Below are 12,500 nucleotides of genomic sequence, written 5' to 3'. Positions count from 1 at the left end.
TAAATTGTAATGCTTGGCAAATGTATGCACGGAGGTCCAAGTAGCAGCCTCTATAATGTCCTTGGTAGCCACTCCTCGTAAGAAAGCTGTGGTAGTGGCTGTAGCCCTTGTGGAGTGAGGCCTGATGTTCTCTGGAGTTTTCTTTCCATGGTAGGAGTAACAAAATCTAATGCAATTTCCTATCCATTTGGAGATTGTCTGTTTTGAAATTGGTTTTCCTTCCTTTCCTGTGGCATATGCTACCAGAAGCTGGTCAGTTTTTCTATTGGACTTAGTCCTGTCTAGGTAGTAGCGTAATTGTCTGTGTACATCCAAGGTATGCAAGAGTCTTTCTCCCCTGTTCTGTGGGTTTGGGAAGAATGTAGGTAGGTGGATAGCCTGATTTAATGACACTCTGGATACCACCTTAGGCATAAATGTAGGATTTGTTCTCATGGACACTATCTTGATGGAAGATCAGGAAGGGTTGCACTGCCATTAATGCCTGTAGTTCAGAGACCCTTCTTGCTGAAGTTATTGCCAGCAGGAAAGCAGTCTTCCAGGATAAGTATTGTAATTCTGCTGTTGCTGCTGGCTCGAAAGGGGGAAGTGTCAATTTTTCTAGCACAAAGTTCAAGTCCCATGCTGGCAATGGTGGTTTCCTGGGAGGTTTTACATTTTTAATTCCTCTCAGAAACTGTCTGAGCAGGGATGAGAGAAGACAGGAGGATCCAAGCTGTATTCTGCTGAAATAGCTGATGCATGTATCTTGATGGAAGAATAGGACAGGCCTGTGTGGAAGAGCTCTGCCAAGTACTCCAGGATGTTGGCTATGTTTACCAGTGTCACATCTTCTCCCTTTGCAGTACTCCAAATGAGATATCTTTTCCATTTTGCTGCATAATTCTTTCTTGTTGAAGGTCTACGAGCCTCCAGGATTATGTCTTTAACCCTTTGGGATAAATTTGGGTTAATTGCTGTTATGTAATGTTCCAGGCAGTTAGCTGCAGAGTTTTCAGGTTTGGATGCAGGATGTTGTAGTTGTTCTGTGTTAGCAGTAATGGGATCAGGGGTAGTGTCCATATTTGTTCCCGAGACATGCTCCTCAGCAATGGGTACCAATGCTGTCTTGGCCAGTCTGGAGCTATCAGAATGATCCTTGGATGGTCCTCTTTGATCTTCAGAAGCACCTTGTGCATCAAAGGAAGTGGTGGGAATGCGTATGCTGTCAGGTTTTTTCAACTGAAAGATAGGGAGTCCACCTTCCAAGCAAGTGGGTGGTACGTCCTTGTGCAGAATTTCTTTAGCTGGTGATTGAGTGGGGATGCAAACAAGTCTATTTGTGGTAATCCCCAATCTCTTGTGATGGCTTTGAAGATGTCCGGATGAAGCATCCATTCGTGGGCATCTGTGGTAGTTCTGCTTAATATGTCTGCTAGAATGTTTTCTTTTCCCGGTACAAAAATTGCTTGTAACTGAATGTTGTAGCTCAGGGCCACATCCCATAGGTCCAGTGCCAGCCGGCATAGAGGATAAGAATGGGTGCCTCCCTGTTTGTTGATGTACCACATAACTGTGGTGTTGTCTGTCCTTATCAACTGACCTTCTTGGAGAAATGGTCTGAATGACTGGATTGCCAATTTTACTGCCAGCATTTCCTTTAGATTTATGTGTAGGCGCAGCTGGTCTCGAGTCCATAAGCCTTGTATGCACTTGCCCAGCATGTGTGCCCCCCAACCGAGGTCTGAGGCATCTGTCGTGATGGTTTGGCTTGGTTGGCTGTTGCAGAAGGGCAATCCTGTGTTTGATTGACAGGCCTGAGCCCACCATAGGAACTCTTGTTTCAGGCATGGGATTATTGGAATTTTGGTTTCTAGGCTGTGCTTGTGTTGGGACCACAAATTCTTTAGGTACCACTGTAGCTTTCTCATATGCAGTCTGGCATGAGGGACCCGAATTATGCAGGATGCCATGAAGCCTAGAGATTGCAGTACTTTTCTTGCAGTTAGATGGTTCTGCTTTGTTAATGCCAAGAAGTAGAGAGGTAGTTGCTCTTTCTTTTCTGCAGTTAGGAATGCCATTTGTTTTGATGTGTCCAGCTCTGCACCCAGAAAGGTTATTCTTTGGGATGGAATCAGCCTTGACTTTTTCATATTGACTGTATATCCCAAGGCTTGCAGCAGGTAAATGACTCTTTGTAAGTCTTCTGTTAGCTTGCTTTTGTTGTCCGCTTGTATCAGGCAGTCGTCCAGGTAGGGATAAATTTGGATCCCCTGAAGTCTGCAATGAGCAATTACTGATGCCAGGCATTTCGTGAACAGTAGATAAGCCAAAAGGCAATGCTGAAAATTGATAATGCTCTGATCCTGCAAGAAATCTGAGGTATCTTCTGCAAATTGGTCTTATGGGGACGTGCAGGTATGCCTCCTTGAGATCTAGAGTTACCAGCCAAGACTCCTTGCCCAGCATGGGAAGAAGCTGCTGTAGGGTCAGCATTTTGAATTTTGGAATAATAAGGAATGTGTTTAAAGCGGACAGGTCTAGAATGGGTCTCCATTTGTTTTCTTTTCTTGGTACCAGGAAGAGTCTGGAGTAAAATCCCTTTCCTTGCTCCATAGATGGTACCTTTTCCACAGCTCTCATTCTTAATAGCCGAGATATTTGCTTTAGAGCTTCTGTCCTTTGAGTAGGTGGTAGGTTTGGCATTCCTCTCTTCCCTGGTAGAGTATGGAAATGGAACCTGTAACCTTGGTCTATAGTTTGCAAAATCCATTTTTCCCCTTGTGATGCAATGCCAGTTTTTTGAAAATAAGGTTAGCTTTCCGCCTAAGGGTGCTTCTAGTTGTTCCCTGGTAGGCGGTGCCACTGTCAAGTCACTGTGACTGAGTTGTTGTAGTGGTGGTGGCTGCGTCCGTGCCTCGCTGGTTGTTACCTTGCCATTGGCGTCCCCTGTAGGCACCCCTGGATTGGTTTCTGCCTCTAGAACGCCTATTCCTGCCTCTCTGAGTCTTAGAGGAGTCCGGAAAGGACCAATTCTTGGAGGGCCAGTTCCTGCTAAACCTTGGAGGTTGAACCTGTAAGAAATCTTTCACCGTTTGTACAGATTTCTCCTTCTCTTCCATCTTTTTTAGTACCTGCTGAGCAGGGGAACCAAATAAATTGACCTTGTCCATGGGTGCACCCAAAAGCTTTGATTTGACATGATCTGGTAATGCCTGTTCTTTCAACCATGCATGTCTCCTGATAACTGTGCCAGTCATGGCTGATCTAAAGGAAGCCTCCAGTGCATCATAGCCACATTTTAAAGAATGGTTACTAACCTGCTGTATGTTATGTACCATTTCCTGAACATATTTTATATCTAAAGATTCTTCAGAGGACAGCTTTTTAGTTAACTGGTCAAGCATAAACTCTTGATATTGAATCATATGAAATTGGCAGTTCAAAGCCCTAGCTGACAAGGTAGCAGAAGTGTAAACTTTTTTACCCCATCTCTCTAAGGACCTGGATTCCCTTTCAGAGGGGAGGGGGGTTTTTAGTAGAAGTAGCTGCTACAGCTTTAGGGCCCTGGGAGATAGTCTCTGGATCTGCAAAAGGAGCCTTGTATAAATGGTGATGAGTGTCCGGGACCCTGTAGAACCTATCAGGCTTAGCAGGAGCCGGAGGTAATGAATCAGGAGCAGTGCAAGCATCATTAAATGCATCATCTACAACAGAAAGAACTGGAGGTATAGCCAAAGGCCTATGTTGTGGCAAATGTAGAAAGGTTCTAAGCCTTTTTCTGGAGTCTGAGAAATCTTGGCCCTGCCACTGAAATTGTTCCCTCATAGCATGCAAGGTTTCCCCAAAGGAAAATTCCTCAGGTGGAGGCGCTGAAGGAATGGACTCTTCCGCATCAGAGTCTTCATAAGGAGAATAAGAAGCCTCAGGAGGGTCTGTGTGTTCTGAGTCATCAGAGGAATCATCAGTGGATACTGGTTCAGGGGGCTCTGCTCTAGGTCTCTTTTCTGGAGGTGGTAGAGAGGACCTGTCTGGATGAGGCTGGGATCCACGAATTAAAGAAATTAGATCCTCAGCCAAAGAAAGCATATGAGAGCTAGTGCTGGGTCTGTGTCCGGGGGCTTTGGTAGGCACAGTTTTGAAGCTTTGGCTGCTTTAGCCCTGGCAAAGGCCTTAATAGACATGGCTGCAGGAGGCCTAGCAGCTCCACGTGCAGGGGTTGAAATATCCAGGGGAATTGTGTCTGATAATTCCTGAGAAACCGCAACAGAAGGTTGGATTTCAGAAGCCGATTCTACCAGGTTAGAGGAGGCCTCGGTAGAAGGCATGGTTTCGGCTGAAGAAAGAACCGCTTGCTCGGTTTCGGCCGAAACCGAGACACTCGCGGTTTGCTTAATCGCGGTTTCGGCCGAAACCGCGGACCGCGAGTGTCGGTCCTTTTCTTTTCGTTTTTTGGAAATTTGCGTTGTCGGAGGATCCGATGGCATAATATAGGCAAAATCAGAGCCGAAAATCTGTTCAGCAAACTCCGACCGACGTCTAAGCGTCCATCGGTTAAAAGAAGCACAGGCTAGACAAGCTGCTACGTCGTGGTCTGGGCCTAAACAATGTATACAGTAGGAGTGGAAATCTTTATGAGGTATTTGTTTCCCACAAGATAAACAGTTATTCACTTTCTCTGACATCGGCTGAGACAAGAAAGAGTCCCCAACGGGGTACTTAGCTTTTTAGAAGTCTTCGAAGTAGTATTCGGTAGTAGTAATCTCTGGATCTGACCGACTTGCGTACAGCTTCTGCTTCGGGCGCCACGCGGCAAGAAAGACTGGGGAAAATGGCGTTGGCTGATGCCTTTATACCCGAACAACTGCAGCGATGACGTCGGGTGAAGTGCGACACCAGCCGAAGCCGGACCCAGACTTTGGAATCCGGCCGACCGAAGGGCTGCCTGACGACAGGACAACCCATTTGTAAGGACTGCAGATGCATCCTTGAAGGACATCTATATTAATCTCTCTTTTAGTAGTAGAATCAATAGGCAGACGCTCGACAGGTGGGGTGTCAGAGATATTCACTTTAAACCGCAATGGTTTAAAAATCCCAGATTTCCTTTTCCTACTTGCTTCAGCAATCATTTGGTCAATCAGCTCTAATGGGTAGGCTCTTTTTAGGAACATATTTTTAAGTAGGGCACATTCAGATTTAAAATCCATATCAAGAAAAATCATCTTTGCTCCCCTCACTACCTGGCTTTTTACTATGGCCTTCTTTTGGTGGTATGGATGTGAACTCCCAAAATGGAGAAAGACATTAGAATAGGTGGGCTTTCTAAAGATTTTACCTAGAAATCTATTATTACTGATGTCTTTAATGAGCTCAGTAATAATAAGTAAGAAATCTTATCGGACAAACTCATAAGTAAAACTTAAGAAATTAGTCAAGGTGGAAATATTCTTAATAAAGGCCACTGCTGATTCCGTATCTCCTTTCCAGACTATAAAATATCATTTGGGTATCTAGTATACCAATGGACCTGTTTTTAAACATCTCATCTTTAAATACAAAAACTTTTCTCCCAGTATGCCATAACGGTGTTGGCAAAACTCCCACCACAAGGTGAGCCCATTGCCACAGCGGGCTTCTGTAAGTAAAATTCTTTGTTAAAATATAATTGTTAAGCAAAATGATTTCTAGCAAGTACTTTATCAAATCAATTTCTCTATCATCCATACCTGTAGTATACAGAAACTCCCTAACCCAATCAATGCTAAAGAACTGTGGAATCACAGTATAAAGATCTCTGACATCAACAGTCAGAAAATTGAATCCTGCATCAAATACCAAGGCATTAATAGCTTCCAAAAATGCTTAAGAATCACGGCAAATATGTGCCTCATACTTTAAATGTTCCCTTAGTTTGTTATCTACAACTGTGGTGCATCCATAAGTGATCGACCTCCTACCATCCACAATAGGTCATAGTGGGGGGGGGTTCTGTAAATCTTTATAGATTTTAAGTAAGCCAAAGATAACAGGGATTAGAGGAGCCGTGATATTCAAGTAGTTATACATATCGATATCAATTCAGGCATCGATGAACAAGTCATTAATCAAATCCTTAATTCGCTGAAGAGCACCATTAACTAAATTCTTAGGCAATTTTTCATAAACTTCACTAGCTTAAGTGTGCATATTTTTCCCCTTGTTTTCTCTCTTTTTGTTGTGGATGAATGGTTTATAAGCCCCTCCTGACTTAGGAGAACTTGGAGCTTATACAAATGAAGATGGGATTATTCTTCAGTTTTACACAATATATGGTCAAATCACTTACATTTCATGGGTGATTTAATACCAAGATGATACTTCGGATTACTACCAAAGGACTTTGTTACACTTCTCAGTAGTAATATTACTATGGCTTCCAGATCATCTTCAAAAGAAAAAGAGGTGTGCTACAAGAGATATGGAGTATAATTACACAATTTGCTAGAAGAAGGGTACAGTGCATTATATTGCTCAGACTGACTAAGGAGATGAATTTTCTTTTTTATATATATATATATATATATATATATATATATATATATATACAGTAAACAGGATGTGAGTTGCCTGTAAGCTTTTTATTATTTTTTTGGGGAATGGATTGTAAAGACAAACGCCAAAAGTACTTGTCACGCTACAAAACTTCTTTGTAGTATTAGAGACTTAATAGTATCCAACCTTCGGGAGGATTTTTTTTTCCCTAAAAATGAGGTTTGTCTGAAGTGACTAGGTCCAACTGTTGAAAAAGGTGATTATAGTGCATTAAAAATATAGTTAATGTTATTAACATTTGTTTCTGCAAATGATGAGCTAAAGATGGATTCAGACAAGATCTGAGCCATATAATATGAAGGAATATTTGGAAAATAAGCAAGCCAATACTGCAGGAAGGGTGGGACAAATGTGGCATCTTCCCCAAGTATCTTCGTAGGGAGTGTTGAACCTTTAAACAAAATCTGATACCATACAAGCAGTCACCATACAAGCAGTCACTAAACAAACACAATCACTTTTAGACAGATTGCAAACTGACTGTTAAATTTTTTTGAGGTGGTTAAATTACCTTTAAACAAACAATCACCTGTTAGCTTACAAAATATTGTTCAGTAAAATATATCGCTGTTTACAGGCAGCTTGGACACATCAAAGCACATTCAAGCTGAATACAGTTCCACAGCAGAAAGACTTGAGGACATGTGGGGGTGCTTTCCTTAAACTAGGAAAAGGCAGTCACAAAAGACGACAGCTGGAAAAGTCTGAAAAAATATGTCCTATTATCTGGATATGTTAAAAGAACCATCTCTATGTAACACAGTTTAGCACTACCCTAAAGTAATTCATTATTTAAAAAATATCCCCTTGACTGCGGTTTCTACTCTTGATGTCTTATTCAATATGGCTGCATACCACTAACAGCAAAGCTGCAACTATCTGATCACAGTGTGTTCATGTACGCAGTCTGCATCACATCACACCTGCACTTCAGGCTTTACCAAAAGTCACTTCTTTAACAACCAGTTTTTCTTTTTTGACCCATACACAAAGGAGCCAGTCGTACATATACCGACCTGTTGAAATGTCTGTACTGTAGATGAGTAAGTACGTAACGACAGTGCAAACTTCAGAAGGTTCTGCTGCAGATCAGACAGATATTGACTGGCTCTTTTCATTATGAGATGATAATAGGAGAAATCATCACCTGTCAAAAGCAGAAAACATTGTAACATTAGCACTGCATGTACAATTACACCTATCACATTTCTTTACTTATTTGTCATTTATTTACCAGGAAAGTCAGACTGCATCTAGAAAATCCACTGTTAGCAGAGGCCAAGGGAGAAAAGCTCCATACATATTTTATAATAGGTGTGTGTATATATATATATATATATATATGTGTGTGTGTGTGTAAATTATCTTTACCTGCACTTTTTTCAAATACAGCATTTAAATTGATTCGTGTTGCACTGAATACTATCTAGCTGGAAGTTGTGGCTCTGTTTTTTCAGTTAGTTCCCCACCCACCGTTCCCTGCTTTTGTTTTGGTGTTAATCTTGGTGGCTTTGAAACTGCCAGACCCTCTTGTAAATTTGCATTTGGATACTCCTCCTGGGCCCATCTCATTTGCTCACTCAGAAAATAAAAATTGCACTCTATTCATCTGCTTTCACTGTGTTTCTTCCTACTTTATTAATTTATTTTGCTTCTGAGTCATCTTAAAAGTATTCAATTGTATTTATTACTGCTTGGTGTAACTATCATTCTAAGCCTTTTGGTTCAAGCACTTGGGCTTCAGACCAATTGTTTTACATTAAGAAGTTTTGTGGTCTGCACTGTTCTGGCAGAACAGGTATCTTACATCCTTCTAAGTTGGGAACTGCTGATTGAAGGCTCAGTGTCTGTTATTCTAAAAGTGTATTAGTTCTGGTTTAAGCACTTGGGCTTCAGGACAGTTATTTTACATTAAGAAGGTTTGTGGTCTGCACTGTGGGAGGAGAGGCTGGACTCTGCCCTTCTGAGCTGGGAATTTCTGGTTAAAGGCTTATAGTGCCTGCATATTTGATCTGTTTCTTACTGAAATTGGTGTGCCTTGTTTGCTGTAGCATAGATTAGATCCAGGCCTGCTGAATCTATCTTTGTATAACTTGAGCACTAATCCAGGCCTTCTTAAAAGTATTCAATTGTATTTATTACTGCTTGGTATTAACCTGATTAAAGTGTAGCTATCATTCTAAGCCTTTTGGTTTAAGCACTTGGGCTTCAGACCAGAAGGTTTGTGGTCTGCACTGTTGTGGCAGGACAGGTAGCTAGTAGCTTACATCCTTCTAAGTTGGGAAATGCTGACTGAAGGCTCAGTGTCTGTTATTCTAAAAGTGTATTAGTTCTGGTTTAAGTACTTGGGCTTCAGGCCAGTCATTTTACATTAAGAAGGTTTGTGGTCTGCACTCTTGTGGGAGGAGAGACTGGACTCTGCCCTTCTGAGCTAGGAATTTCTGGTTGGAGGCTTATAGTGCCTGCATATTTGAACGGTTTCTTACTGAAACTGGTGTGCCTTGTTTGCTGTCGCATAAACTAGATTCAGGCCTGCTGAATCTAGCTTTGTTTGTATAAGTTGAGTACTAATCCAGGCCTTCCTTTTTGGAGAAGGTTCCCCTGCACCCCAGTGGCAAGAGTGTGTAGTTAGAACTTGTCTGATTGAAGACTACAGGAAAGGGCTCAGTTTTGAGATTTTTTTTTTACTGGTTAATTGGGTTTGTTTGTTTGTGTCTTTCGGCTTTTCCCAGTTAGGGGTCACCACAGCGGAACTCTGGTCCGCTAATGACTGGTAGTTGATTTTTATGTGCCGAGTTACCAGCTCTGACGCACAACCTTCAATGAAGGTACACCCATTCACGCATGTCTCCATGCAGAAGACACACTAGCTGAGAATCGAACCGGACAGCGTCGTACTGAGAGGCGACAACGCTACCACAGCACAAACACCGCTACTGGTTAATTGGGTAATTTGTTTAAAAGCCTTTTCTGATTGCTTGTAGTCATCTAAAGCTGTTTTAAGTGCATTTTTTACTGTCTGTAGTCATTTAAAGCTGTTTTAAGTGTATTATTTACTATTTTTGCCTCATCTTTTAAAAAAAAAAAACTGTTCCTCGTTTCCCACCTTTCTAAGCTAGTATAGTCCAGTTTTCAGGTTAGTGCTGAATTTAGGGCTGTGTTACAAGTTTCTGAGTTGCCCATACCTTACTTGGATAGAAGGAGGTTTCTCTTTTCACCTGTGAGAGGGAGCTTTGAGCAGCCATCTGTCCCTCGAGGAGTGGTTCCAGCCCAGAAGTTAGTAGTTTATAGGCCATTTTGGGCTAATTTCTCTCTCTTTCATTTCCCTGCTGTAAAAACCAAGTTTGCACAATTTTGCACGTCCGGGCAGCGCCGGTTAGCTAGGGCTAAATTATTCCCAGCTCCACCAAGTCTCCTCTTCAGTTTTTCCCTTGAAAGTAGTCTAACTCTCGACCTAAGCACTTAAAAAGCATCCTACTGTCCAGCACTTACTCAGACCTAACAGCAAGCACTAATATACCCAGACATTTGATTGCCCAGCAGGGCAAGGCTCATTATTCACCCCTCACCTACCAAGCGACTAAGCAGCTCACCCTATTATTCAGGCATGACCAAAGGGCAGCTTCAGCTATACTCTCCAGTCCAGCTAGTGAACCTGGGTATCCTGAAGAAATGTTACAACTGCCTCATGTAATCCGAAAAACCTCTCCTCCTACCACAAAACATTAACATTTGCGATAGATGCAATAATATAGCTAAACTGGATGCTAAGCTCTCTCCACCAAAGACTGGAACAGGCAGTCAAGAGAGAAGGTTAACACCTGCACAACGCCTCCAGCCTCACATAGACATACTAAACCAGCACTGGCAAAAAATACACAATACACAAAATCATACTCAGAGGCTCTAAATAAATACCTGCAAAAGCATCAGAGACCTCCAAAGCAGACACCCAAAAAACCTGGACCTCCCGTCACAAACCAGACAACACATAAAACACAAAATCAGTGTGCCGCACAACCACAGCCCTTAAGGCGAAATAACATACCTAACACAATCGTTATAGGCGACTCTACAGTCGGGCACGCTGACGTCCCAGTCACTAGGCTGGACAAGGAGAAGGTTACTGTTAGCTGCCTGTGGGCAGCCAGAATCCACCACATAACACAAGCACTCAGGTCACTCCAGAACAAGTACAAATAGGAGTCTGTCATTGTTCATGTTGGTGTGAATGACCCGAGACATACCTCCCTGCACTACATGAAAAGAGACATAGAAGAGTTCTCTGATCATGCAGCCTAGGCGGGTATGACCCTGACCCTGAGTAGCATCCTGCCCTCACCAAGAATGATACTGTAGTATAAAGAAAAAATGATCAATTTCAACAATTGGCTAAGCTTCTGGTGTCATTCAAAGGGGATCCAGTGTCTGTCAGCCTGGGACGACATGCTCGACAAGCCTCGTTGCTTCGCAAGAGACGGCTTACACCTGTCACCCTTAGGCTTTCGAATACTGGCCAAGGCTCTTGCTGCCCCCCATAGTGCCTTTTTTAGGCAAGGCTCAAAAGTCAAACCCACCTCCGTAAACACCACAAATAAAAAAAAGTGAGGGTTATGCTACTCAATGCCTGGAGTTTAAATCTCAAAATGCACGCGCTCAAAGCACTCCTCAGTATGGAAAACTTCGACATCTGTGCAGTAACCGAAACCTGGTTCAAGGCTCTACAGAGCACCCCAGCACTACCGGGCTACAACTCATACCACACATTTCGGCCACAGAACATGGACCAAAACACAAAAGGAGGGGGTGTATCCACATTCATCAAGGATACCTACACCTCCAAGTTAGTGGCACAGCATGATACTTCTGAAATCATCCATGTGCAACTAACATCAAGCAAATCTGCATTGCAAATTGTGGCCTGCTACAGATCACCCTCCATGACCCAGGACCACCACTCTGCCTTTCTGGAGACACTGGAAAACATGAAGGCCCTACCGAACACCCTGACATTGGGCGATTTCAATTACCCTACCATTAACTGGGAAAACTACTCAAGTACAAACTCCCAGGTCCAGAGCTTCCTGGAATTTAATCAACTCAAATGCCCTGGATCAGCTGGTAAACTCCCCTACCAGAGGTGAAAACATATTCGACCTGGTTATCACCAACACGGGCGACAGGTGTTCTGCACCGGAGGTCAACCCGTCACTGGTTAGATCAGACCATAAACTAATCACTCAGGATGTCCGCACCACACCACCACCCCCAACTAAGGAAACCACAGTGAAAAACTTTTCTATAGCAAACTTCACCTTACTTAAAAGACAGAGGTGGTAAGTTTCACAGCCCCCACGCTAAAGGATAACAGTGTCCAAGATGCAGGAACCTTTACAAATGCACTCTATGAGCACCTACAAGGATGCATGAATTGTGCCATCCCTAGCAAAACTAAGACTCACTCCCCTAAGAGAAAGAAACCAGTCTGGTGGACCCCTGCCATAAACAGGCTATACAATAGTAGGAGGAAACTAGTTCAGAAAAAAAAGCAAATCCCAAGAAGGAAAGACATCCCTGATCAGTATCAGTAAGAAACGAAGGTCCCTCATAAAATCATCCAAGGCTAACTTCGAAAGAAAAATAGCCAAGGATTCAAAAGATAACCACAAAGCCTTTTTAGTTATGTCAAGAATCTAAGTGGCAACTCTCAGATATGCTCTGAGCTAGTGCAAAATAGCACAAAATATACTGACCCCACTGATATTGCCAACATCCTGGCAGATAGATTCAGTGCAAACTTCACCTCCCTCTCACCCCCAAAAGGGCCCACAACAATACCAGAAAAGTGTAATCACAGACACACTGGTGAAAACAGCCCTTTAAAAAGTCAAAAGCACAGCGTCAATGGGGCCAGATGGTGTTCCAGG

General features: G+C 42.8%; 1 protein-coding gene across 1 annotated transcript in view; it reads right to left on the bottom strand.

Moving 5' to 3' along the window:
* Nucleotides 1–12,500, bottom strand: part of UGGT1 (UDP-glucose glycoprotein glucosyltransferase 1) — a gene marked incomplete in the record, with an annotated part of 2,149,769 nt that overhangs the window by 2,061,210 nt on the left and 76,059 nt on the right. The window contains 1 exon segment of the mRNA XM_044070228.1: nucleotides 7,590–7,720. Within this exon segment, the coding sequence (XP_043926163.1) occupies nucleotides 7,590–7,720 (131 nt within the window).

This window comes from Protopterus annectens, chromosome 4.part1 (genome assembly GCF_019279795.1).
Source record: "Protopterus annectens isolate FY-2018-M chromosome 4.part1, PAN1.0, whole genome shotgun sequence".
Lineage (NCBI taxonomy): Eukaryota > Metazoa > Chordata > Ceratodontiformes > Protopteridae > Protopterus > Protopterus annectens.
The sequence above is the reverse complement of the archived record's forward strand: the minus strand, read 5'-3'. Positions and strand labels throughout refer to the sequence as shown.